This window comes from Pogoniulus pusillus, chromosome 33, assembly GCF_015220805.1.
Source record: "Pogoniulus pusillus isolate bPogPus1 chromosome 33, bPogPus1.pri, whole genome shotgun sequence".
Classification (NCBI taxonomy): domain Eukaryota; kingdom Metazoa; phylum Chordata; class Aves; order Piciformes; family Lybiidae; genus Pogoniulus; species Pogoniulus pusillus.
The window spans coordinates 7,167,209-7,191,959 of record NC_087296.1 but is presented as its reverse complement, the minus strand read 5'-3'; the positions used below and the strand labels follow the sequence as shown (position 1 = coordinate 7,191,959).

The following is a 24,751-nucleotide window of genomic DNA, read 5'->3' as shown; positions in this document are numbered from 1 at the left end:
TAAGCAAGACTCAAGTTTTGTACTGCTATGCTTGAATGGAAGATTCTGGAAATTACCACCACCCTGTTGTACCAATACTCTTCTTCCCAAGTCCTGTGTGTCCTCTCTTCTGTGACATGCCAGCAGCTTAAGCTCAGTGCATCCCCTACTTCTTTTGTTCTAGTTCCTGTATTTCTGTGGCATTCATCACTTAAATACTTGGTGCAGGGGAACCCCACCAGTGAAATATCCCTTTTTCATAGGTCACTTTCATCTACACCACCTTTTTTATTCATGTTACTTCCATCTATACCTTTTTCAGTCAGGTCTTCCCTGAATTCCTCCTAAGGAAGAATTACACAAAAGATACATATGAGTCTGGAATAAAAAAGGAGATTAAAAATTAACAGTTTGCACTTCTTGCCAGAAATTAGTCATGAAACTCCTTCTGTCCTGAAACTGTCTTCTGACTGAAACTGGGTTTGGATTATTTTTTGGTTAACTTTACAGCAACTAAGATGGTACAGAAAGGGTCATGCTCTCTTTTTTCCAGCATTAAATTGCAACAGGGTAAGTCCAGTGAAGGTAAAAAGCTCTGTGTCACTGGTGGGCAAAGGCACTCAGCAAGTTAGCTGCTGTTAAAGTGAACGTTAGAACAACTGAAGTAATTTAAGCAATTCACTCATCTACTCACTCTCCCAAGTGCAAGGAAGAACGACTTTAAATGAAACAAAGATAAAGACAAAAATCTACCAACTAGGCTGAGCTGCCATCCTCTCCATGTAATCCTTGGCCATGTTGATGGCCTCGATGTTTTCAGGGTAGAGGACACAGAACATGGCCAGCGCTCCGAGGTTGTTGCCGTAGATCTCATTCCACCGAGCGCTGAACTCCTTCGGTTCCCAGGGAGGAAGGTACTCCAGGGGGTTAGACACCATCGTCTGCACCGCCTCGACCAGACGAGCTGCAATGTGCTGGTGCGTGGTGGCAGCCTGGAGACGCAGAGTCTCCACGTCTGCTCTGGAGAAGTAGAGCATGGGGTAGCTGTCGTAGTTGGCATTGACAAAAGGAACCATCGCGTCCGGGTCCTTCCTGGCGCCGTAGGCAAAGGCGAAGCAAACTGCGTGTATGAAAAACACACTTGGGGCTCCCCGTGTGTGAGTCCTCATTGTGGCATCAGATCTCCAAGTCTCAATGGCAGCCAAACCATCTTTGAAATATCCTGTGGCAGTGGGACATGAGAGAGGGAGTTAGAAAATGAATTTGTGAGACAAGTTGTAGTTCAAGATGCTCTCTAGGAAATTCCATCTGGGTTTAACAAACCTTGAGCATTGTTCAGGTGGCTTTCAAATAATTTCTGTAGGAGTACTTCAGAAAAAATAACTAATGAGCATTTCATCCTAAAAAGCTCCTGTACATGTAGAAGAAAGCCCCTTCCTCCCATATCTCTCCTTCTAGTAGCTGATCCAAAGTGAAGGATCACACTGACAGCTCCTGTACTTGAGATTTCAAATAGCTGCAGCCTATCTAACATCCAGCAGTGCTGGCTCTACTGGCAAGAGGAGGAGGGTGGGGTGAGAGGAGGAGCTGGGAGAGCCAGGCAGCTTGTGCTGGCAGCAGCCAAGCCTGTGTGCTGCCTTGGCTGATGCTAGCAGCTGGGGAGGGAAGGATGAGGAATGCTGGAGATTTGTGCTGGGGTCATTTTATACTGTGCTTGAGGCCTCTGTTTTTGACACGTCCTCATTTTCAAGAAAAAGAACACATCAGAAAGAAAAAAGAGAAGAGAAAGCAGCAGAGCTTAGGGAAAGCCAGCTGAAATACCTTGCCTTCAGGGAATTTAGGATTTTCATTATTACTATGATTATTATTGCTATTATTATTGTTGCTGTTATTGTGGTTGCTGTCACTGTTATTGTCATTATTATCGTTACTATTGCTGTTATTAAGTCTTCGTCTTTCACGTAGACTTCTCCTGCCAGCTACCAAAAAGGCTGAATGCTGAATTAAAATGGGTATTTTCCTACATAAATGATTTCTTCAGTTGGGCAAATCTACGCAGAGGTTAAATGCAAGTATTTAAACATAGTAAGTTACTTCATAACAATTACCAACTATCTAGCTCGAAGTCTCAGATAAAACACGGCCAGGATCCCCCTGAGGAAAGCCAGCAAATTCCTAGAATTCTTCCAAGGGGAAAGGTTACAGAAAGCAGACCCAAGGGAGACAGTTTTATGTAAATAATGAACAGTAGTTTTCAATTATTAAAAAGAGAAATAGACAGAAGGAAAGAAAACCTAAAAACAAACATGAAGTGTTTTTTTCCATGGAAAAACCTGTTTCAGAGGATCCAGTCATAAAACTCCCAAGAAGCTGAAGTACAAAGCAACCTTTTATTTTTCCCCACAGCTCCCCACCTATACATGCCAAAATTCTTCTAACAGAAATGTAGGCTGCTAAAATCTTATTTAGAGACCCAGGTCCTGAGTCAATAATGTCACTGATATGGGCATAGAAAATGTGACAACCTTGACAGGTTGTGTCCCTCCATTACTACTAACCACACAGACCCTCTAGGTGCTTGTGCTCAGCTCCTGAAATTAATCCAGGAGGAAGACTTTTTGGCCAAGGACATCTTTTTCTTGTGCATTTCTGTCTGGGGTAAAAATAATATTGCCCCCTTCTAACATTTTGGCATTACAGTCCATAGCACAACTGTGCAGGGAAGGGTGACAAGGGTGGTGAGTGGCCTGGAACACAAACCCTATGAGGAAAGGCTGAGGGAACTGGAGGTGTTTAGCCTGAAGAAGAGGAGGCTCAGGGGTGATCTCATTGCTACCTACAACTACCTGAAGGGAGGATGTACCCAAGGTGGGGTTAGTCTCTTCTGCCAGGCAACCAGCAACAGAACAAGGGAACACAGTCTCAAGTTGTGCCAGGGGAGGTCTAGGCTGGATGTTAGGAGGAAGTTGTTGGCAGAGAGAGTGATTGGCATTGGAATGGGCTGCCCAGGGAGGTGGTGGAGTCACTGTCCCTGGAGGTGTTCAAGAAAAGCCTGGCTGGGGCACTTAGTGCCATGGTCTGGTTAACTGGATAGGGCTGGGTGACAGATTGGATTGGATGATCTTGGAGGTCTCTTCCAACCTGGTTGGTTCTATGATTCTATGATTCTAAGTGCTTTAACAGAGAGTGCTGGAAGATGACATTTACATCACATTTTAATGCATTTCTGAAGTAAGTTTTGCCCTTTTTTGGATGCAAACCAATCATTACAGGACACATTACGCAGGGTGGTGTATTTGGCAACGCTTTTACTACAGCTACGTAGCGCCTCACCACATCCACACATAGAAACATGTACCGTGGTTTGTCCAAACATACTCAAGTCTACTCATATTCTCATCTATAAATAAGGAAATCATACAACAGTCTATCCTGAAACAAAGTTAAAAAAGAACCCCAGCCCAACCAGCACAGAGTTTGAAATGTGAGGTCACTTTGGTCACTGCTGAAAATAATTGCTTTTTCATAATTAAAAAAAATCAGATTTTTAAAGGCTCTCTGATCCTTTAGAACTGGCAGCAGATGAAAAAAAAAAGGCTAAAAAGGGGCAAAAAAAGCCTTTTCTGTGATGAGCAAACAGAGAAAGGGAAAGAAGTTTCCTAGCTTACACAATCACAAAAGCATCCCAGCCAGCAGTAAGAACCTCTGCATTTTTTTTCTCTATTCCTTGGTTTCTTTTCTGTAACTACTTCTGCATGGCAATGAGAATAAAGCACATACAGAAATTCAGAGATGATTTTAAGGGTTCCCTAAATTAGAGCCTTCCTAAGCAGAGATTACTGTGTGATTACAAGTACACGGGGGTGGGCTTGTGTGGACCTGGACCTCTTCTATGTAAGAAGAAAAAGCAATCTCAAGGCTCAAGAACAGGAAAGAAAGACTCAGCATTAATTTTCTTTACACTTATTTAGCTGAACTGAAGAGATCCTCCAGAAAGGCTGGAGTGGGACTTTGCCTAAGGGTACTAGCAACAGGAGAAGGGGCAAAGGTTTCCAGCTGAGGGAGAGCAGGTTTAGACTGAATCTTGGGAAGAAGATCTTCAGTATGAGGGTGGTCAGACTCTGGAACATAGGGAGGTTGTGGATGCGTCCTGCCTGGGGGTGTTCAGGGCCAGGCTGGCTGAGGCTTTGAGCAGCCGAGTCTAGTTGAGAGGCATCCCCACATAGAGCAGGGAGATTGGAGTAGATGATCAGTAAGGTCCCTTCCAGTCCGAGCCATTCTGTGACTGTGACTCTGTTTCAGTAGGTTCTCCTTTGTAAACCTGGACGCACATCTCCCATCATTTCACCACCATCAAACACCTCCAGAGCTGTTTAAAATCCAAAGCCCATATTTGAAGAATTCAATGAACCCTGCCCCCATTTTCTCTCCTCATTTATGTGTGCTTTTGTCAGTGAAAGTAAACCCTTTCTCCACCTTGTACACGAGAAGCAACCACCATACCTCACTGTTTAGACTAACAACATAAGTGGAAGCATTATCTACACTACATGCAAAAGTAGCACATTCAGAACCAAGATCTGGAAGTCAGCTGGCAGTGGCAAAAGCAGGAGTACAAAGTCAGTCCTTTTTATTCTTCACACTGATGCCCTTCGTGTGATTTGAAGACAATAACCCACAGCATCTATAACTCAGTAAGGCCACTGAGCCCCACTGAGTGCCATACCATAGCAGGGCTCAGCTTGGTGTTACTGGTGAATAGGAGGGTGGCTAGAAAGGAGTCCACCTTCCTTTCCATGTAAAGCTCTCTAGAGGCATCAGTCACTACCACATAGAGGTAAGTGCCAGTGCAAGGTCCCATGATGGCATGACTCTGGGCCAAGCTGTGCTGCAGAGAGCAAGGAAACAGAGAGCTTCAACATTTTCTGACCTGTGATGTCCTTCAAAGCAGGACACACAGAAGTTATAAAGAAAACAATCACAAAGTTCCACAGTAAGTGCGTGGATCTGCAATAAAAACTATCACTCATATAGTGAAGAAATGCAAACTGCATGGGTCTGGATACAGCCATAAAAAAAACATCTCCACAAAGATTTGAAATAATAGAACTGTTTTCTGCCATGTACACCATCAAGGACTTTGCTGACTAGGACCAGATCTGACCACACACTTCACTGCCTTACTGACTCATCCAGGTCACTCTGGAGGGCTTAATGGGCTCAATCATCACATACACTGATACTTGTCATACATAAAACCACTTAAAAAACTACCAGCAGCTTGCAAAAGCACCAAAGGAGCTTCAGAAGAAGAATGTGATCAAAATAAATAATATTTAAGGACCACTTAGAATTCATTACAAGGGCATAAATGTGCTTGGGGAGGCAGGAACTAGCAACTGCAAGCCAGTGAAGCCAGATGCATATTTAACTGTGTTGAACTTTACACTTTGAATCATAGAATCAAGCAGGTTGGAAGAGACCTCCAAGCTCACCCAGTCCAACCTAGCACCCAGCCCTATCCAGGCAACTAAACCATGACACTAAGTGCCCCAGCCAGGCTTTTCTTGAACACCTCCAGGGATGGTGACTCCACCACCTCCCTGGGCAGTCCATTCCAATGCCAATCACTCTCTCTGGCAACAACTTTGTCCTAACATCCAGCCTAGACCTCCCTGGTACAACTTGAGACTGTGTCCCCTTCTTCTGTCGCTGCTTGCCTGGCAGAAGAGACCAACCCCAACTGGCTACAGCCTCCTGAAGCCAGACATGTATAGATAATTGGCTGCATAAGCTTGCGTTCACCAGGTGTGAGTTGAACCTGCTACAAGTTTGATACACAGGGCTCAGAAGAATAGGTGCTTGGGCCTGTGATGGCTTAAATCACACTCACAATATCAGCTTTTAAAAGTCACAAGAATTTTTTACTCTCAAATTATACTACATCACTACTAGCACATCTTCCAAGAAAAACTTCATCAAGCAACTCAACTTTTTCTGAAAATGAGAGAATTTTATCCAGTTTGGAAACCCTGATCTGATAAAGTAATAAAAAATAAGAGGAGAGTGAAGGATGCTTGTCTGTGGAAGAAAAGGCTAATACACAATGTGCTTTGAAAAGGTTGTCACTTAGTGTGAAAGAGCATTTGTCATGACTTCCACTCTACTCCTAACAGAAAAAAAAGAACTAAGTGAAGAACATCAATTATTCTAGGAAAAGATAAACCAGAGTAAATTCAACTATTTCAGTTAAATACCTCTGATCTGGACATTGGTTTATACAAATAAAATTCACCAAATAAACCTGGATTGATACATCACTTAAAGGAAAAGAGCAACTCTGTTTAGTGCTGCCACATGTGCGCAGAAAGACCACTCCAGCAGTGGAGAGGAATGAGGAAAGGTCAGCAGTGTTAGGACCATCAGCTGGCACAGCTGGCCATGAAGCAATCTGACCTTCCTGTGGATCATCACAACTTCTCCTCCCCCAGATATGTAAAGAATTTTGGCTTTTTGCAGTATCAGTTCTGAAGACCATTATGGTTTGTGAATGCTTTTTGCTGGGGCAGTAGTGGTTAAAAAGCAGAGATTACAATTGTCTTTGTTAGCATCTCCAACACTAGCTCATGCCACACCTCTGACTTGGATATTTCATCAACATTTACAGCCAGGTAACACCAAAGGTGGGATCTCTGGTGACTAAAACCTCCATGAACTAGAGGCATCACAACACATCCAACAATGTGTTTCACCACTGATATAAATATTTTGCAAATATATATAATATAGGAAAGCAATTACGCCCTCTAACTGACTCCAAGTACCTTTAAGTGCTAAAAAATGCAGGGTAAGTCCACAAAAACAGAGGTGAAAGGGTCAGTAAAGACTAACTACCATGTGGATTGTGATTTGATTCCTACTGACTCACAGAACCATATTTGATACGGCAAAATTAGGCAGCAGAGTGGGACCAAGAACACTACAAATTTATCTTCGTACTTCATCAGCCACAATAAATCTACAGACCAAAGCCTCCAGCTGCATAGTTCCCACATGGGCAAACAGGTCTACTGAGATCCTCTTAAAGCTCTGGGGCTGGACACCAGTGCAAGAAACTCCTGCGTTTGGGAGTCTGGAGTCCTTCCTCCATCTGCCTTTATGGTCAGTGAGATAAAACAAGAGACCACCTGTCTGTCCCATAAAAATGCTGGAAAGGTGTAAAAATCACTACCTACAACTTGCAAAATACCTATTACAACCTTAACTACCAGAAGACATCGCTTCATTTCTTCCTTTTGATTTTACTCACCATGAGAAATACACTACATCACAATTATATAATGTCACAGATACTTAAAATCTTAACTGACATCCTAAATATAACTGAGAACCAGATCTACAATAAATAAAGTCTACCTTAGTTGCCCAGGTGTTGGTATTGCACTTGTTCTGCAGTGATCCCAAAACATCTTGAAAGAAGATTAGTCTCAATTTATATGATGTCTGGGTAACAGCTGTGCTATGAAACCAGAAAAAAAAACCCTCACAGTTCCTATAGGAATTATCAGTATATGACATCAGGTCAGCAGTCCAGATTTAAACTTGTTGTCTGTCCTTTCATCTACATACAAACTTCAATGGATCTATAGAGAGCAGCACAGAGCCGTGTGAGAATGGCACTCCAGGAGGTCTTCAAGAAAAGACTGGATGAGGCACTTAGTGCCATGGTCTGGTTGACTGGATAGGGCTGGGGGATAGGTTGGACTGGATGATCTTGGAGGTCTCTTCCAACATGGTTGATTCTATGATTCTATCTATGATTCTATGATAAACAGAGGGTTGCATTCATTCTCCACCACACCACACATGCAACAGGAACAGCAAAGTGATTTTTGTTCCACGTTTACAGTAGGATGTGTAAGGTATCTGCTTTATCTGTTTGTTCCTTCGATTTAAAAGCTTATTTGTCTGTTTTACCACCGTGTACATCCAAGTTAACAGGGCATAGGCAGCGTACCCTCAAGGCATAACCTCCTCTTTGCCCCAAGCTAAAACGAGATTTAAATTATCTGCATGCCTAAACCATAATCTGGGAATTTGGAATTTTCCTCTGTTTTAAAATTTATCTCACTCCATAAATGCTTTCTTGACAATTTTTTGATTGTGCTAACATTACTATTGCTAATCCTTACCAAGATGTTTTATTGCATGCCTCACTGTATAGGATAAATAAGACATTTTGATATCTGAAGGCGCTCATTCATAACCAGTACAGACATGCCTGTTAAGGCATCCACACTCAGTGAAGAAAGCTCAGTCACTTTTACCATCAAAGGCATGAAAATATAAGCTCCCACAAAGAGATTTCCTTTGGAGCACTGGCATTTTATCCTGAGCTGAAGTACTTTTAAAAGGCCATTTTGATAATTGAAACTGAAGTTGGTTTTTAGCACGAATGTTTTTCTCACAGATGCTAACACTAATGGAAGACAGTTGGAGAATTCTCATGTAGTCCAAGAGGATGTATTAACTATGTCTGCCTGTTCCACTAATGTCCCAGAAGTCAACTAAACCACTCGTCCAACTATTACATTGTTACAACATGTAGGGCACTTTTGGGGTCTAGAACAATGATATTAGCAGCCATTGCAGAAATGCAGAACAAAAAAGCCTTCACAATTTGGGTGGTGAACTGGTGCTCATTTGGAACCTGCCAAGACATAAAGCATCTTCCCCCATTCAGGGGGAAGGCTGCAAGGCTGTGAATCCTTTGGTGTGGGGTTTCAGAAACCACCTTTAGAGTTTCTTCTGACAGCTGCCTACAACCCAGCAGCACAACTGCACTGACAAGAGGAAATGAGCAAAGGAAATCATTATTGGAGATAACTGTGACAGTGGCCTCTGCATGCATCAAGTGGTACAACCATGGTGCAGGGGAAGAGCTGGAAAGCCTTCAGGGGGTGATTGTAATGCCCAGGAAGCACAAAGGACAGAAAGAGGAAAGACAGTTTTAATGGGGCAGGAAGTTGTTGGCAGAGAGAATGATTTGCCATCGGAATGGGCTGCCCAGGGAGGTGGTGGAGTCACCGTCCCTGGAGGTGTTCAAGAAAAGACTGGCTGAGGCACTTAGTGCCATGGACTAGTTGATCAGACAGGGCTGGGTGATAGGTTGGACTGAATGATCTTGGAGGTCTCTTCCAACCTGGTTGATACTATGCTGTCAAAACGGAATTCCTCCTTGTGCCTAATCCAGCCCCTGCAGACTACTGATAACAGCAGCAGAAACTTCCGCTAACTGCCACTGGTGTGTCCATTTCTGACTTGAACTTCCATCCTCCTTCCCAACTAATACTTTTTTGTTAGCCTTGACCTTTAGTCTTCTAAATACTTGCACACGTCTTAAGTCTCCTGGCTCGTTGTTCTCCTCTGCTATATATAATGGATAGTTTTAATCTTTCCTGTTTATTGTTTTATTTGTCCTTCACTGACTTTCCTCTAAGAAGCTGGAAATGAACAAAGTGTTTCCACTGGAGTTTCATAAAACCAGTTCTCAGTCACTTTATATCTAGATTACCCTTGAGAAAGGCAGAGTAGCCTTAAGAAGTGACACAACAATTTAATATATACCAAAAAAATAGTCTTGTATGCAAGGCCAAGTCCTAAACAGGACATAAAAACACAGTTAAAATGAGTTTTGATCCCATAGCAACTGAAGGGGATGATGCTTTTCAGAATTCCTGTCTATTAGTATGATATCCTGTGATATTAAAGTGTTGTGAAGGCATATAGGAACATCAGCAATGCCCAAAGGCACCTACACTAATTAATTGACTAATCTGAAAACACTGCAATTTAAACACTTAAAATAAACTCTTGATCTTAGATTATCTACATGAAATCTTCTGAGCACAGAGATCTCAAATCTTTATTCACAGAGAAGATTTATTTTATCATTTGCTTCAGGATAAATGCCTCTGTTTGTAAACCTAAACTGCAACTTGCAGTTCCTTCAGGATTATTACTTGGGAGGGTGGTGAGACTCTGGAATAGGTTGCCCAGGGAGGTTGTGGCTTCCTGCTCCCTGGGGGTGTTCAAGGCCAGGCAAGATGAGGCCTTGAGCAGCTGAGTCTAGTTGAGAGGTGTCCCTGCCCATGGCAGGCAGGCTGGAGATGATCTCTAAGGTCTCTTCCAACATAAACCATTCTAACATTCTGATTACTGTCCTCACTGCTGCCTAAATCACCCTTGAGGAAAGCAGAGTAGCCCTAAGAAAAAGTGACAATTACATTTTCCTGGACAGAAGACTCAGCAGTAGATGGAGTTCAAAGGCAAACTTCAGCTACTGCAAAATTCAGCTCCTCACAGTTGGCGTGAGCAGCTTGTGTGAGTTGGTGCAAACACAGCCATTACACTGCAGTGTAATTGGGAGAGCTGGAACCATAGAAGTTTATTTCTGACCTTGAGTTGTACAAGCATGGCTCTCTCTCACAGCAGAACTGAAACCTGACAGACTGTTTCACCAATAAGTGTGATGCACCACGGCTGCAGAGAGCTGATTTAACAGCCTTAAAATGACAAAACAACCACGGAAACGCTTTCAAGCAACTTCTGAACATACTTCAGGCAGCCATTTGATTAGCACACTTAAGAGGGCAATGCAGCTTTACAGAAAATAGTCAGCTTTTAAAATATTTCTGATAGAAGTAATTAAACCCCCTGAAAATAACAGAAACCAGGCCAGTGAAAGAAGTCATGTTAAAATCATGTTTTTCTGATACTGAGAGACAATACCTGTCTGAGTTAAGTCAACAGGGTCCCCAAAATCCATTGCCTGCTCTAAACAACACTGCTGCTAGCTCTGACTCTGTACTCTGTCAGCTTAAGCAAGGGGGAAAACAGAAAGAAAGGCCAAACAAAGGTAATTCCAGACCATGTACATAATGGCTGCATTGTTCCCGGGCTTTCACACCTGACCACGTCCCAGGAGTAGCTGAAAGCATAATGTCAGCACCTGATGTGAGCAACTGTTGCCAGTGCTCTGCCTTTCATGTGATCCCAAAATTACCAGACCCCTCTGGTCAGCTCTCTGCTACCAACACTGCACTTCTGCTAAACTTCTACTGACAAAGGATTCATAAGAAAGGTCCCTGGTGACGTCCTCTAAATTTCCTTTTCCCTAGGAGTCTTTAATGCCTATCTTTGCTCTGTTCCCATTCTGAGCAGGTAACTGAGTCTGGCCAGAGAGCAGTGCACAATGGTTTGGGTTTTTTTGGCAGGAAAGGGGTAATAGTTTTAAACTAGACTAGAATTTTTTTACAATGAGAGTGGTAAAACAAAGGAACAAGTTGTCCAGAAAGGTTGTAGAAGGCCCATCCCTGAAACCATTACAGGTCAGGTTGGATGGGGCTCTGAGCAACTTTCTCTAGTTGAAGATGTCCCTGCTTATTGCACAGGGATTAGACTAAATGATCTTTAAAGGTTCCAGTCAAAACCATTCTATGATAACACAGCTCTGTCACACCTCTACATATTCCAGCTGGGCAGTGAGGCTATAATACACATGGGAACAAAGCTTACTCACCTAAACAGAACAGTAGCTCAAAGGAAGTGCTTTACACCAAGTATTGAGTCTACTTAAAATAAATAAGTGGCTGCAGTCTTGAACACAAACTGGCACCACGGTTTAACAGCTTCACTGGACTACAGTACTCCAGCAAAGCTCCTTCATCTACCTCATCTTGAAAGGAGACAGCAAAGAAGGTGCAAACAAGCCGAGATAAACTTACTGCTGATACAGTATTTACCAGCTACATACAACTTACTAAGCAGAAATTATACTCTTGTTCACTCACCAGACACTTGGATTACCAAATCTAAATCAGGAAACAATGGTTACAGAAAGTTGGCTCTCTCTTCATTTTTAAAAATCCCTTCAGAAGGAAAAAAAAGCCAACAAAAACCAGGGGAAACGGGCTTTATTTCTTGCAAAATGTTCAGGAACAATAGCTGTAGTAACTGAGTTTCGTTCTGCTCATTGCTAGAGCATGTTGTGGGTGCCAGATGTGCAAGTTTCCACACACAAGTCTAAGAATGTGACTCCAGTTTTAGCTAAATGCAAACTCTTCTGAGAGAAGGGACCCTTCAGTTTTACAGACTCATTTACAGCCTCATTTAACCTTGCTTCTCACAGCTTAGACTTCTGGATGCTGCTGGATGTGACCATTTCTCCTCTAGCATATAATTCTTACTACATTCATTCACAACCCAACAGCTGCCTGGCAATGGGAATGATGTTCTACCACCACTGAACTGGGGTTTTACTGGAATTCAGTTTTGAAAAGCTTCTGTGCTTGATGTCGTTGTACTTGAGGGAATGAAATGGTACAGAGACATCACAAGTACAGTGTTTCTAAAAGCATGAGCTTTTTCTAAAGGCAGAAGCCTTCTCTAAAGTACCAAACCAAGACATTACTCTGCAACCAGCTTTCAGCCACTCCGTTTTGCTTAGAACTGCATGCAATCTATGATAATCACATCTAACATTTAGCCAGGGAATTAAACACAGTTTCCTGTCTTGCAGTGCAGGCATCGACTAAGTGTCGAGTTAGAATAACTAACATGTACTATTAACTGAGCTTGTTTAGACAACCAGGATCTATGAACTTCTACAACAGGTCACCAATTTGTTCAGCATATGTATTACTTTCTTTTCAACCCATATTCTCTACGGCCAAAGAATAGGTTTTAGAAGAGACTGTGTATGAAGAGGCAGTGGACAACAGCTCCAAGTGCCTTTGGAGGCCAGTCTCCACAGTAAAGGAATCAGATGCATTTAAAAACTCTTCTTATTTCTTCCTCTCATATTAAATCACTCTGGGTTTTCTTCATGGCAATTCAAAATTATGCAAAGTACCACAATACTTTGAACAAAACAACAAATACAAGCTGTTGGTTTGGAATAACAAGAAAAGCAAATGCCATTTTCTTAAAGCACCAGTAGTTCTGTCCCAGTAAAACATGCCATCTTTTAGCGTATCTTAGTTTTGTGTTCCAGTGAAGTTCACAAACAGTGAAGAAAATCCCAATCCAAAACTGCTTTGCTAACTTCCACTACAGATTTAGCTAATTTAGGTTGCTGAGAAAACACATATAAGCAGTGACACACAGCAAAAGAACTCCTCATAGTTTAAATAATACTTAGCGCTTCTGTGGGAAAATGCACCCACAGATCTCCAAGCAGTTATGAAACGAATTAATTAATTAAACTTCTCAACACCTCTGTGAAGCAAGCAAGTATATTTATCTATTTTATGAGGAAGGAAGCAGAACCATGGAGAGGTGGAGTGACTTGCCCGAGGCTACCCAGCAAGAGTCTTTCAGAGTAATAAACAGCATCTGAATTATTGATTCCCACTGCTGCCCTTCATCTGAATTGTTCCTTTTGTGAAACACTGCAGTGAGTTATAATTGTTGTTGGCCTGAAAAACAGAATGGGGCAATATTTAGCCAACTTTTTCTTTGTCGTTGTTAAGACTATATTAGAAGTCTAGTGTTATTTAAATTGCAGTTGATCTTCCCGGGGTGACCAAAAGCCTCCAACTTGTTGAGCACTATTTCTCGTACTTCAGTCACTCACTGATGTACCTACTTCTCGCAGTGTCTTTGCTTACATCCCAAAAAGAAGCCACTCCAGCTCTAAGATGCAGGAAAACGTCACAGATTTACATCGTTTCAAGAGGGAATGGCAGGGAAGTAGAGGGAGCAGCTACTTTCATTCATAGCGAACTGAATTTCCGGAGTTCCATGAGATGCGCCCAATGATGATGCATCGCTTTCATGCAACGCTGGCTACAGAATTGCAACTTGCCTTCCCGGGGCTGAGACGACGGAGCTTCCCGGGTTAATAGCTGTGCTCCCGGGCCACTCAGGACTTTTCCCAGCGAAAAGAAAAGTGCCAGGAAGTTGCATAGGGAAATCTGTTCTTTTCCTGTCTCTCAGCTTCCCTAGGTGCAAGAGAAGGATGCTATCGCTTACCTCTTACATACGCACGGCTGGGAGGGTTCACTCTCTGGCAAAAGGCTCGGAGGCTCTTGCGGTAACGGTGCTACGGAAGAGCAGAAAGCTGTTACAGGCGCTGCCCGCAGGTAGAGCTTCAAAGTGAAAAAGCCACGTCTGCCCGCACGCAGCGAACGGGGACGCGCAGGGCCCATCCTGAGCGCTGCCAGCACCCCCGGACGGGTGAGGGGGTCCGGGCAGCCGTGCCCGGGCAGCAACCCCACATCCATCCCGGAGAAGCCGCGGTTTGAAAGGGATCAACTATCCCCGTGGAACGCCCCACGCCACCGCTCCCACACCGCAGCCACGCCAGTCCCCGATCCCCGGCTCCGCCGACACCCGGTGTCCGCAGACCGCCACCAACGCGCCTTGGGGACGCGGACGCATGTGGCGGGGCGAGGGGCAGGGCTGGGTTCGACCTCTCCGTTCGCAAATCTAACGGCATCCGGCTCCCGCAGCCCCGCAAGGGGCGAGGGGCGCTCCCAGGGCCCGTTCTGCCGACAGCCGTCCCCGGGGCCCGCGGCGGGCAGAAAGGGCCGGCGAGATCGCCGGGCGGAGCGGAGCGTGAGGGCCGGGATGGAGGGAAGAGAGCAGAGAGTAAGGGCCGGGATGGACGGAAGGGAGAGGAGCGAAGTGCTGCGTCGCACCGCACGGGCACTCACCACCGGCGGCCCCTGCCTGGCTCGGCGCGGCGCGGACCCGCTCGGCAGCCAGAAAGTTTCTCCTCTGCAGCCCCGGGGGACGGAGCGGGAGGGAGGCGGAGGGGGGGGGAGGCGTTTTCGTTTCCCAGTTCAGGAAGAAAGTGACTCCCCCCGCTCCACCTCCCGCCTCTCCGCCCTCCTTCCTTACCTCTGCCGAGTCCTCCTCCTCGCCTCTCGGCCCCGCCGGCCCCTCACGCCATGGCGGCCCCGCTCCACCCGCCCGCCCGCACGCCCCTGCCCCGCGGCTTCCACACGAGGCTGCTCAGCCTCCCGGCCCTGCCGCGGCCCCCGTGCCGCTGTGCTCGCCGCTTGTGCTCCCCTGCCCGCTCCTCCCCGGCTCGCACTGCACGGAAAGACCCACATTCTCCCTTTTGGCGGCGCAACTCGTTCTTCCAGCGGGACCGCTCAGCTCCGGCACCGGAGTGCCAGTGCGCTGAGCCTCTGCACCGAGAGCGCACAGCAGCCGTACCGCCGTTCGGGGCTGTGGAGCTTAAAGCATCCAGAGTGAGCCACTCACAGGCATGTCCATGGCAAGTGCTGTCACCGTACCGTACGGCAGTCCGAAAGTCCCCTCAAGCCACCAGAGAAACAAAAAGCTAATTTGTCAGTCTGCTCTTTGAAGTATGGTGCGGCTGCTAACACAGATGTTCCCACGAAACCGTGAAAACACCATGGCCATGCAAGCCGATCGTCCCGAGAGTTTTGCAGCCAATCTTCTGAAGGGTATTTAGGAAAGCAGCAGAAAAAAGGGTCAAAGAAATGATGCCCTGGAGCAGTTCTGTTTGCTTTCTCAGTCACTACAAGTAAGAAGCAAAAAAACCCTCTATGTTTGCTGGCTTCCTAAAGCTGAGCATGCTTTATCATCTTCAGACTGCGGGAGTGAAAACTATTTGCATGTGATTGACAGGGTGATGCCCAACTTCTGAAGGTCACGTTCATTTTCGTACTATTGTAGCCAGGTGGGGGGTGGCCTCTTCTCCCAGGCAACCAGCAATAGAACAAGGGGACACAGTCTCAAGTTGTGCCAGGGTAGGTATAGGCTGGATATTAGGAAGAAGTTCTTCACAGAGAGAGTGATTTCCCATTGGAATGGGCTGCCCAGGGAGGTGGTGGAGGCACCGTCCCTGGGGGTCTTCAAGAAAAGACTGGATGAGGCACTTAGTGCCATGGTCTAGTTGACTGGATAGGGCTGGGTGCTAGGTTGGACTGGATGATCTTGGAGGTCTCTTCCAACCTGGTTGATTCTATGATTCTATGATTCTATGTTGCTGAATCAACCAGTGGGCTCTCAGTGCTCGGATCCCTGGCTTTAGAATACAAACTGCTGTTTTCTGAGGACTATTTCCAGCAGGCTCTATTCTGGCTTACAGTGGGATTTCTTGCTGTTCAAGCAAGATTAATAAGCTGGTGGAAACGAGATGAGCATAGAAATGCCACATTTCCCCTCGCCCCTTCACTCCTGTTGTACTTCCTGGTGATACCTGCTGAGAGTCTCAGTGTAATGAACAGGGATCACAAGCTGTGGCTGCAGCCTCCAAGAGCCTGGAATGAAGCCTTGCTTTTTACCAGTAATGACATGCCTAAAAGCACTCACTGCTTCAGTTTCACTCATGTGAACACTTGATTAATCATTAAGAAGATACGTTTCTACACAGCTGTGTGAATGGTGTTCTGCTACACTGCGTTGATAGCAGGAGTTGTGAAACGTGAGTGTTGCTACATGAATGAGCACGGGAAGAGCTACAGGCTGCTCCAGTCAGAGCAGATGTGGCTAACATGACAACATACTGCTATTTCTAAAACCACCAGGATGCCCAAAGCAATAAGGAGGGAGGTGTCTGAGTACTGGTCATGTATCTGCATCGTTAGATACTCAAGTTGTGCCAGGGAAGGTTTAGATTTCTTCCAACCTGGTTGATTCTATGATTCTATGATTCTATGATTGGATATTGAGGTTTTTGTTGTTGAAAGAGTGGCCAGGTGTTGGAAAAGGCTGCCCAGGGAAGTGGTGGAGTTACCATCCCTAGAGGTGTTCAAAAAACATGTTGACATGGCACTTGGGGACATGGTTTAGTGGCCACGGTACTATTAGTTTGGCAGTTGAACTTGATGATCTTAGAAGTCTTTTCCAACCTTAATAATTCCTTGGTTTTGAGTATCTGTCAGACTCTTACATGGAATTTGCCTTACAGTTTTGAACAGTGTGATGCCCAAAGGGTGTTTGTCGTTCTGGCCTCAGTCTGTGGTTGTATCTATCTGTACGGCAGAGAAACTGCACTGTGCTTCCTTGGCATGACCAACACCGTGGTACCCAAGTGGTATTTGTCATTCTGACCTTAGTCTGTGGTTGTATCTATCTGTACGGCAGAGAAACTGCACTGTGCTTCCTTGGCATGACCAACACCGTGGTACCCAAGTGGTATTTGTCATTCTGACCTTAGTCTGTGGTTGTATCTATCTGTACGGCAGAGAAACTGCACTGTGCTGCCTTGGCATGACCAACACCATGGTACCCAAGTGGTATCTGTCGTTCTGACCTTAGTCTGTGGTTGTATCTATCTGTACGGCAGAGAAACTGCACTGTGCTGCCTTGGCATGACCAACACCATGGTACCCAAGTGGTATCTGTCGTTCTGACCTTAGTCTGTGGTTGTATCTATCTGTACGGCAGAGAAACTGCACTGTGCTGCCTTGGCATGACCAACACCATGGTACCCAAGTGGTATCTGTCGTTCTGACCTTAGTCTGTGGTTGTATCTATCTGTACGGCAGAGAAACTGCACTGTGCTGCCTTGGCAAGACCAAACTCCTGGGCAAAGCACACTGTGGCTAGTCTACACAATTGAGTTTCTGCCTCATGGAGGATGAGCAAGGCTGTTCTTGGTGTGCAGCTGGGCTGTGGTGGAGGTGCACACACAGTAGAGAGCCATCAATCCCTTTCGCCTTAGGTCCTCTTGGGCTCCGCTTACTTCCTAATACCTGGCAGGGTGCTCATCAAGGTAAAAAAAAAAAAATTCCAGGCTGATTCCTCTAAGAGAGGCAAGATCTGTCCACTCTGGATTGATTTCAGCACTGCCACTAGTCATTTTGAAAGGAGAATGATCTCAGGATTAGAAAGCACCATGTATTTGGGAAGAATGACAAAAGCAGCCAAAGGATGAAGAGATTGGAGGAAGATGTGATAACAGCCTTCAGCTACCTAGAAGCTGCTGAAAAGGAGATAATAATCTCTTAGCCACATCCTCTGAGAACAGCGTGTGAGCTGCACTAAGAAATTTAGGGTAAAGAGGGCAAAAGAAGAGTATCTGTTAAGGGTAACTAAAGCAGGAGTGAATGGCACTCCTGTTGCTGGAGGCTTTTCACATACAAGTTGGCAATATATTTGACAAGAACAGTTTAGGGTTTAGAAGTTCTGATGGATTTTGCCTTAGAGCAAGGGGTGGATCAGATGACCTGTCAAGGTCCTTTCCAGTCCTGTTCTGTATGATTATGTTCAAAATGCAGCTTGCATAGGCAAGACTATGACTCCTCTTTGATCTTCCTGTGCCCTTCACCTCTTTAGCAATGTGTATAACCTCCCTTAATAAGGCTGAGCTGCTCTTGGAGGTTTCCTAGCCTTGCTGCATGCCAGTGAATTTGTTGTTGATGACAGCAAGAACAAAACAATTAAACATAAAACAATGTCAATGCAGAGCCAAAATTCTGGGTGGGATCCACTTAACCTAGTGCCATGCACTTTTGTTCCATACTTGGCTGATAACTACCTCTGATGGAGTCACGTTAGGCTCTGTACAATCTCAGTGAAAACAAATATTTTCAGGGCAGAATTCAGCTGACCTGGTTTACATCTGCTTCAGGATGTGATGAATCATGTCCCCAGGCTACTTACTGTTGCTACAAAAGGTGATTTAAATCACTCAACCAGTAACATACCATCATTTTCACTCCCTTGGTGCTTCTGTCTCTGAAATCTCTCACTGCCTCTCTGCTCCCACTGAGATTAATAAGTTTTGTAGCTCTCATTTCCTTAAATTACATCATGTGACACTGAAACACACAGCAGAGTGACCTTTCAGGTGACATTGCTCCAGAATGGATTTAGCAGAGGAGCTACATTTACCTTCTGAAGCTAAACACCATTGATTTGGCCAGTTGTGCAAAGCAAGTTTCATGCCAATTGTCTGAAAACTGCTCAGGTCAGACACTGCTCTACTCCTAGATTGCATGCACTTTATTTCCCCTTGTTCTCTATGGCAAGCAACATTACCAGGAACGTGAAATGCCTGGTGTCTGTGTGACTGAGCCACTTGCACATGGGAAATGCTGCCCTTTGCAACAGTGGCAGGTTGTTTCAGATCATACACAACCAAAGTGCATGGTGCACTTCCTGAAAACACTGTGAGTAGACAGCTTTTGGTTATGAGGTCTTGACAATATCAATCTTTTTTTTCCACCCCTTTGAAGTAAATAATGTTTGAGAAGTGAAAGCTTCTGAGAAGGCTCCGTGTCTTGCAAAAAAGGGAAATGCACTTTATTTTCAAAGAATCATAGAATCCACCAGGTTGGAAGAGACCTCCAAGATCATCCAGACCAACCTAGCACCCAGCCCTGGACACTCAACCAGACCATGGCACTAAATGCCTCAGCCAGGCTTTGCTTAAACACTTCCAGGGATGGTGACTCCACCACCTCCCTGGGCAGCCCATTCCAATGCCAATCACTCTCTCTGCCAACAACTTCCTCCTAACATCCAGCCTAGACCTCCCCTGGCACAACTTCAGACTGTGTTCCCTTGTTCTGTTGCTGGTTGCCTGGCAGAAGAGACCAACCCCACCTGGCTACAGCCTCCCTGCAGGTAGTTGTAGACAGCAATGAGGTCACTAAGGAGCAATGGGTGTAAATTACAGCAAAAGAGGTTCCGCCTCAACACAACTTCTTTCCCAGAAGGGTCACAGAGCACTGGAACAGGCTCCCCACAGAGGTTGTGGAGTCTCCTGTGGAGATTTTCAAGGCCTGTCTGGATGTGTTCCTCTGTGATCTGTGTTAGATACTATTGTCCTGCTCTGGCAGGGGGGTGGGACTTGATCTCCTTGGGTCCCTTCCAACCCCTAACATCCTGTGAGCCTGTGACCCCTGAGCCTCCTCTTCTCCAGGCTGCACACCCCCAGCTCCCTCAGCCTCTTCTCACAGGGCTCTGCTCCAGACCCCTCACCAGCTTCATTGTCCTTCTCTGAACATGTTCCAGTTCCTCAACATCTCTCTTGAATTTTCTTGCTGTATTGAGGTGCTGGGCCATGAGGCTGTGAGGAGAGGAGCAATCTCCTCTTGCTGTACTGCATGAGTGGCTGCATGAAGCCCTGCATGATGTAGGGCATATCTTTTCTGGAGGAGAGCTCAAGTTTCTGCTGATCCTTCATACATGTAAACATCTTTGGTTCTCTCTTAGTTGTCAAACTGGGGGGATCTTTTTTCTCTTTGTGCCTGAAGAGGGAGGTTGTACATCAGTCAGTGTGTTCCACATACACAGCCTTGATCATTCTTTCCTTTCTTTCTCCCCAACTGATGCAACAGCATTTTCCCCTCCTTCTATTTTTCCTCTGTGTGATTTTTTTTGGTTGTTGTTGGGTTTTGTTTGTTCTGTTCTATTTTTCTCTCAAATAGCACCTCTGCAGTCCAGTTCTCTGGGTGATCTGTTTGGTCTTTAATCCCCATGTAAGAGGCAGTTCTATTTTTGCCATTAAAGGATGAAATTCTTCAAAAGAAAAGAGAGACAAATACAAAATTATCTGGATTCTTTCACTCCTTCTCAAGAAAATTGATTTTCTTGTGACTGCAACCCCTCTGTTCCTTCTATCTTTTGTGCCCAGCTGTTACAATTTCTGACCTTAGTGCCATGAACCAAAATCTTTTAGAAGAGCATTAAGCTAAGTTCTTGTTGGAGTTGAACTGCAGAACTGCAAATCTGGATACCTGCATAATACTCATTGCCCTTCTTGATCCAGGCTGCTGAGCTCAGCTCTTCCCCCAAGCCTTTATTAGTGCCACAGGAAGGCAGCTCTGATTTTCAAAACTTAGCCTAATTCCAGCCTCACATGGGACAGTGTTGGCTACCTCCTCTTTTCCAGCCAAGGTGTGGAGCAGACTGTTGTTGTTCCAAAGAAACCCAAGTTTATGGGGGTGCTGCACGATTCACACCATTTCCTACTTGGGGACTGTGGGCTCTGGCTTACTGTGCAGGCAGTGGGCAGAGATAGTCCTAGCTTCAAAACTAGGTCATGAAGAGGAGTGGCCTGAAATCAATCCTGAGAATCAGAACCAGTTTGGAAAGTTGGAAATCTTACCTAAGCTCATTAATGCCTTTCTAACTGAGCAACACTTCGTGTGGTGCAAAGCAATTTGCCCCAGAGGAAGACCTTTGGTGGTCCCTTCCAACCACAGCGATTCACAGGGATTAGATGTTGTGCTGAGGGATTTGGTTTAGTGGAGAACTTGTCAGTGTGACGCTAATGACTGGACCTGATGATTTTGAAGGACTTTTCCAATCTAAGTAATTCTGTGATTCTGTGATCCTGGCAGTTGTTTCCAACGGGTCTGTCAGGTGCCAGGGCTGGAGGGTGTCAGGTGTATACACTGGAAATGCTTCTGTCTTCCCCAGGACAGTGTTTTACTCTCCTACACTGTGGTAGCCAAAGTATCAGCGGTGTAGCTGGAAGGAGAAAGCACTAGACGTTTCCTAAACAGCTCTCGTTGGTATGTAAATGGCACATCTTTCTCTGCTTTACATTTCCTTTCCTTCCCTGCTCCTTGCTCTCGCCATGTGTTCAGCCTGGTTTAGCCTGAGGCCAGCTGACAGAAAGGCAGACGAGAAAAGATTCCTGCAGCTTTCTTAGTGAAAGGGAAGCTGCAGCTACAGGAACCCCAGTGGGGAGAGGTAAAAACCAGCGGTGCGTGGGGACAGAGCCATGGTCTGCAGACCTGGCAGGAAACAGCAGCCGCAAAGCAGGTTGCAGTGGGTTTGTGTGGCAAGGCTTTGGTGCAACATTTCTGTGTGATCAAGGACTGCAGCTCCCCTTTCCTATCCCCCTGTGCTGCAAGGCAGCAAATAGAGAAGGCAGAAGTGAAGCGAAGCCCAGGAGGAAGAAAGGAGTGAGGCTTTAAGATTGCGGTTTGTATTTCAATGTCCTGCTCTGATTAGATTAGTAATAAATTAAACTGATTGTCTGATAAATTAAATAACTATTAAATAAAATAACAATAAATTAATACATTAAATAACACTACATATTTTCTAATAAGCTGATTTTCTGAGAGATTAAAGAATATTACTATTAAACAACAACAAAGTATTTAATAAATTAAAAACATGAAATATTTTCTAATAAACTAAACTGATTTTCTGATCAATTAAAGAGTATTAAAATTAAATTCAATATTAAATTGTTTAATTAATAATATCAAATATTTTGTAACAAACTAAACCGATTTCCTGATATTACTATTAAATAAAAAACAATAAATTATTTAATAAATAAGGATATTACTATTAAATAAAAAACAATAAATTATTTAATAAATGAAATAATATTAAATAATTTCTAATAAATTAAATGGATTTCCTGATCAATTAAAGAATATTACTATTAAAGAAAACAATAAATTATTTAATAAATGAAATCATATTAAATAAATTCTAATACATTAAACTGATTTCCTAATCAATTAAAGAATAATACTACTAAATAAAACAATAAATCATTTAATAAATGAAATAATATTAAATAATTTCTAACGAACTGATTTCCTGATCAATGAAAGAATATTACTATTCAATAAAGCAACAATAAATGATTTAATAAATGAAATGATATTAAATAATTTCTAACTAATTAAACTGATTTCCTGGTCAAGTAAAGAATATTAAAATAAAATAAAATACTAATTTATTTAACAAATAATATTAAATAATTTCTAACTAATCAAACTGATTTCCTGGTCAAGTAAAGAATATTAAAATGAAATAAAATACTAATTTATTTAACAAATAATATTAAATAATTTCTAACTAATTAAACTGATTTCCTGATCAGTTAAAGAATATTACTATTTAATAAACCAACAATATATTATTTAACAACTTAAATAACATTAGTTCATTCCTAATAAAGTAAAACTATTTTCTGGTCTATTAAATAATATTAATATTAAATAAAAATAAATTATTTAATGTATTAAATCATATTAAATAATTTCTAATCAATTAAACTGATTCTTTTTTAGTGAAGTCTGTTGCTCCCATGATGGTAACTGATGAGTACTCTCTCCCTGTCTTTATCTCAGCCCAGGAGCCTTTTGCTCTATTTTCTGTCCCCTGTCCAAAGAGGAGTGATAGAATGACTTTGGCAGGTACTTGGCCAGGCTCAACCAAGCACAGATACATAGGTACTTGATGCAAAACATCAAAGAAAGACCTGGATCCAGTAAAAAACTACGTGTATCATCTGCTCTGTGCCTTTCAACAGCAGAAGCCATTCTGACAGCAGTAGGGCAGTCTAATTTGTATTGCTTTTCATTACTGTAGGTAGCAGCTGGGTTTAGGTTTTCCTCCTAGCAGCTGTCACATTGCCTAACTGGCCTGCCCCTTCTTTAACACACACCCTTGTCCCTGATGATGACCAGAACATACTGGAGTAGGGGGACCCCCAGGCTTTTTGTTCAGCTAAACTGGTTGTCACTTCATGTTCTCAAATGTGTGACCCTTTCTTTCTTTCCAACTTTCTGCAATGTTCCAAACCAAGCAGCATCCTCTGGGCAGTGCAAACCATTAATACTCATACTGAGATGAACCTTCTGAAGACTTTGTTGGTGCTCTCCTAGAGCTGATTGCCACAATCTGTCTCTCTGGATGCCAGATATGTTGCAATAATGTTTTCCATTTGTAACACAGTGTTTTCAGTAAATGGCATTTTAAAGCCCAGAATCCACCTATTTTGTGGAGTCACTTGTCATGTGGAAAGCCAAGCAGACAACAAAACAACTGCTGGGATTGAGGAAAATATTTACAAGTTTCTTACTTATCCCTACCCCATTCTTGTGTCTCCTGCTCCTTTCTCTTTTCCTCCTTAGAGAGGTACAAATAAAAAAGGTGCATCTTAGAGGCTGCTTTAACTTGTTGCTGACTCTCCATTTCTTTTTGTAACCATCCCAATATGACTTGCTGCATCCCAGTTGAAGCAAAGACTCAAAGGTGTTATGTAAGGTCAAACAAACCCACTTTAATTTCTGCTTGAAGAGCTTACCATAGCAAGCAGTTCTGCACATTTGGTTCTGAAGCAATAGTGCTCACCAACTCACTGCTCTAGTAGTCATACATATTCCCTAAAGACAGATCCACTTCAGCTCTTACTCTTAGGGGCTTCATGAGGTTGTTGCATCAGTAACTGACAACTGTATTATTGTGGGGCTTTTGATCCAGGATGTACTGATCATACAAACCTATCAACCAGGTTGGAAGAGACCTCCACTGGCAGTACACAGCACTGGTTTTAGATGTCCCTTCTGAGACTACTAACAATAAACTTTAGAGAAGAACATCTATTTTTTCCCCTTCTGTATACAGTGTAAGCCCTTAAAAGGAACAGAAGCTCTTCAGCCGTGTAAGAAGAAAATCCAGCTGAGTGCTGAGGTGTTTCACTCACCATTTAGCAATCAATAGAAACTAGAAATAGCAGACTGGCAGAATCTGTTTTGCCTGGGCTATGGAAGTTGTGGTGGGTGCCGTGCAGACAGACTTCTGTTCCATTTCTGCTGCTGCCCTCTGGTTTGCAGGAGGGGCTGGAAGCCAGAAGGTTGTTTTGAAGAGGCTGCAATGGTTTCTCATCCCAGTGTGAGCATTTAGAAGCTGTTATGACCATGTGGGAGAGCACTACATGTGCACTCTGGCAGCCTGAGTGGGAAGCAGGAGGGATTTTGCAGCACTGCTCTGATTAAGCGGGTTGAGCTGCGGCGGGGGCAGAAGT

At 43.9% G+C, this 24,751-nt stretch overlaps 1 protein-coding gene across 2 annotated transcripts in view; it reads right to left on the bottom strand.

Annotated features, from left to right (window-relative positions):
• Positions 1-15,145, bottom strand: part of DSE (dermatan sulfate epimerase) — a 32,470-nt gene extending 17,325 nt beyond the window's left edge. Inside the window, exons 1-3 of one of the 2 annotated variants that reach the window (XM_064170279.1) lie at positions 15,097-15,145; positions 14,014-14,083; positions 733-1,201 (exon numbers count right to left, since the gene is read on the bottom strand). In XM_064170279.1, the coding sequence (XP_064026349.1) occupies positions 733-1,148 (416 nt within the window). In that variant the 5' untranslated portion in view covers positions 1,149-1,201; positions 14,014-14,083; positions 15,097-15,145. Of the gene's footprint in view, positions 1-732; positions 1,202-14,013; positions 14,084-14,696; positions 14,799-15,096 lie in introns of those variants that run through there. The other variant, XM_064170278.1, reaches the window with a different exon arrangement.
• Between the last annotated feature and the right edge of the window lie 9,606 nt (positions 15,146-24,751).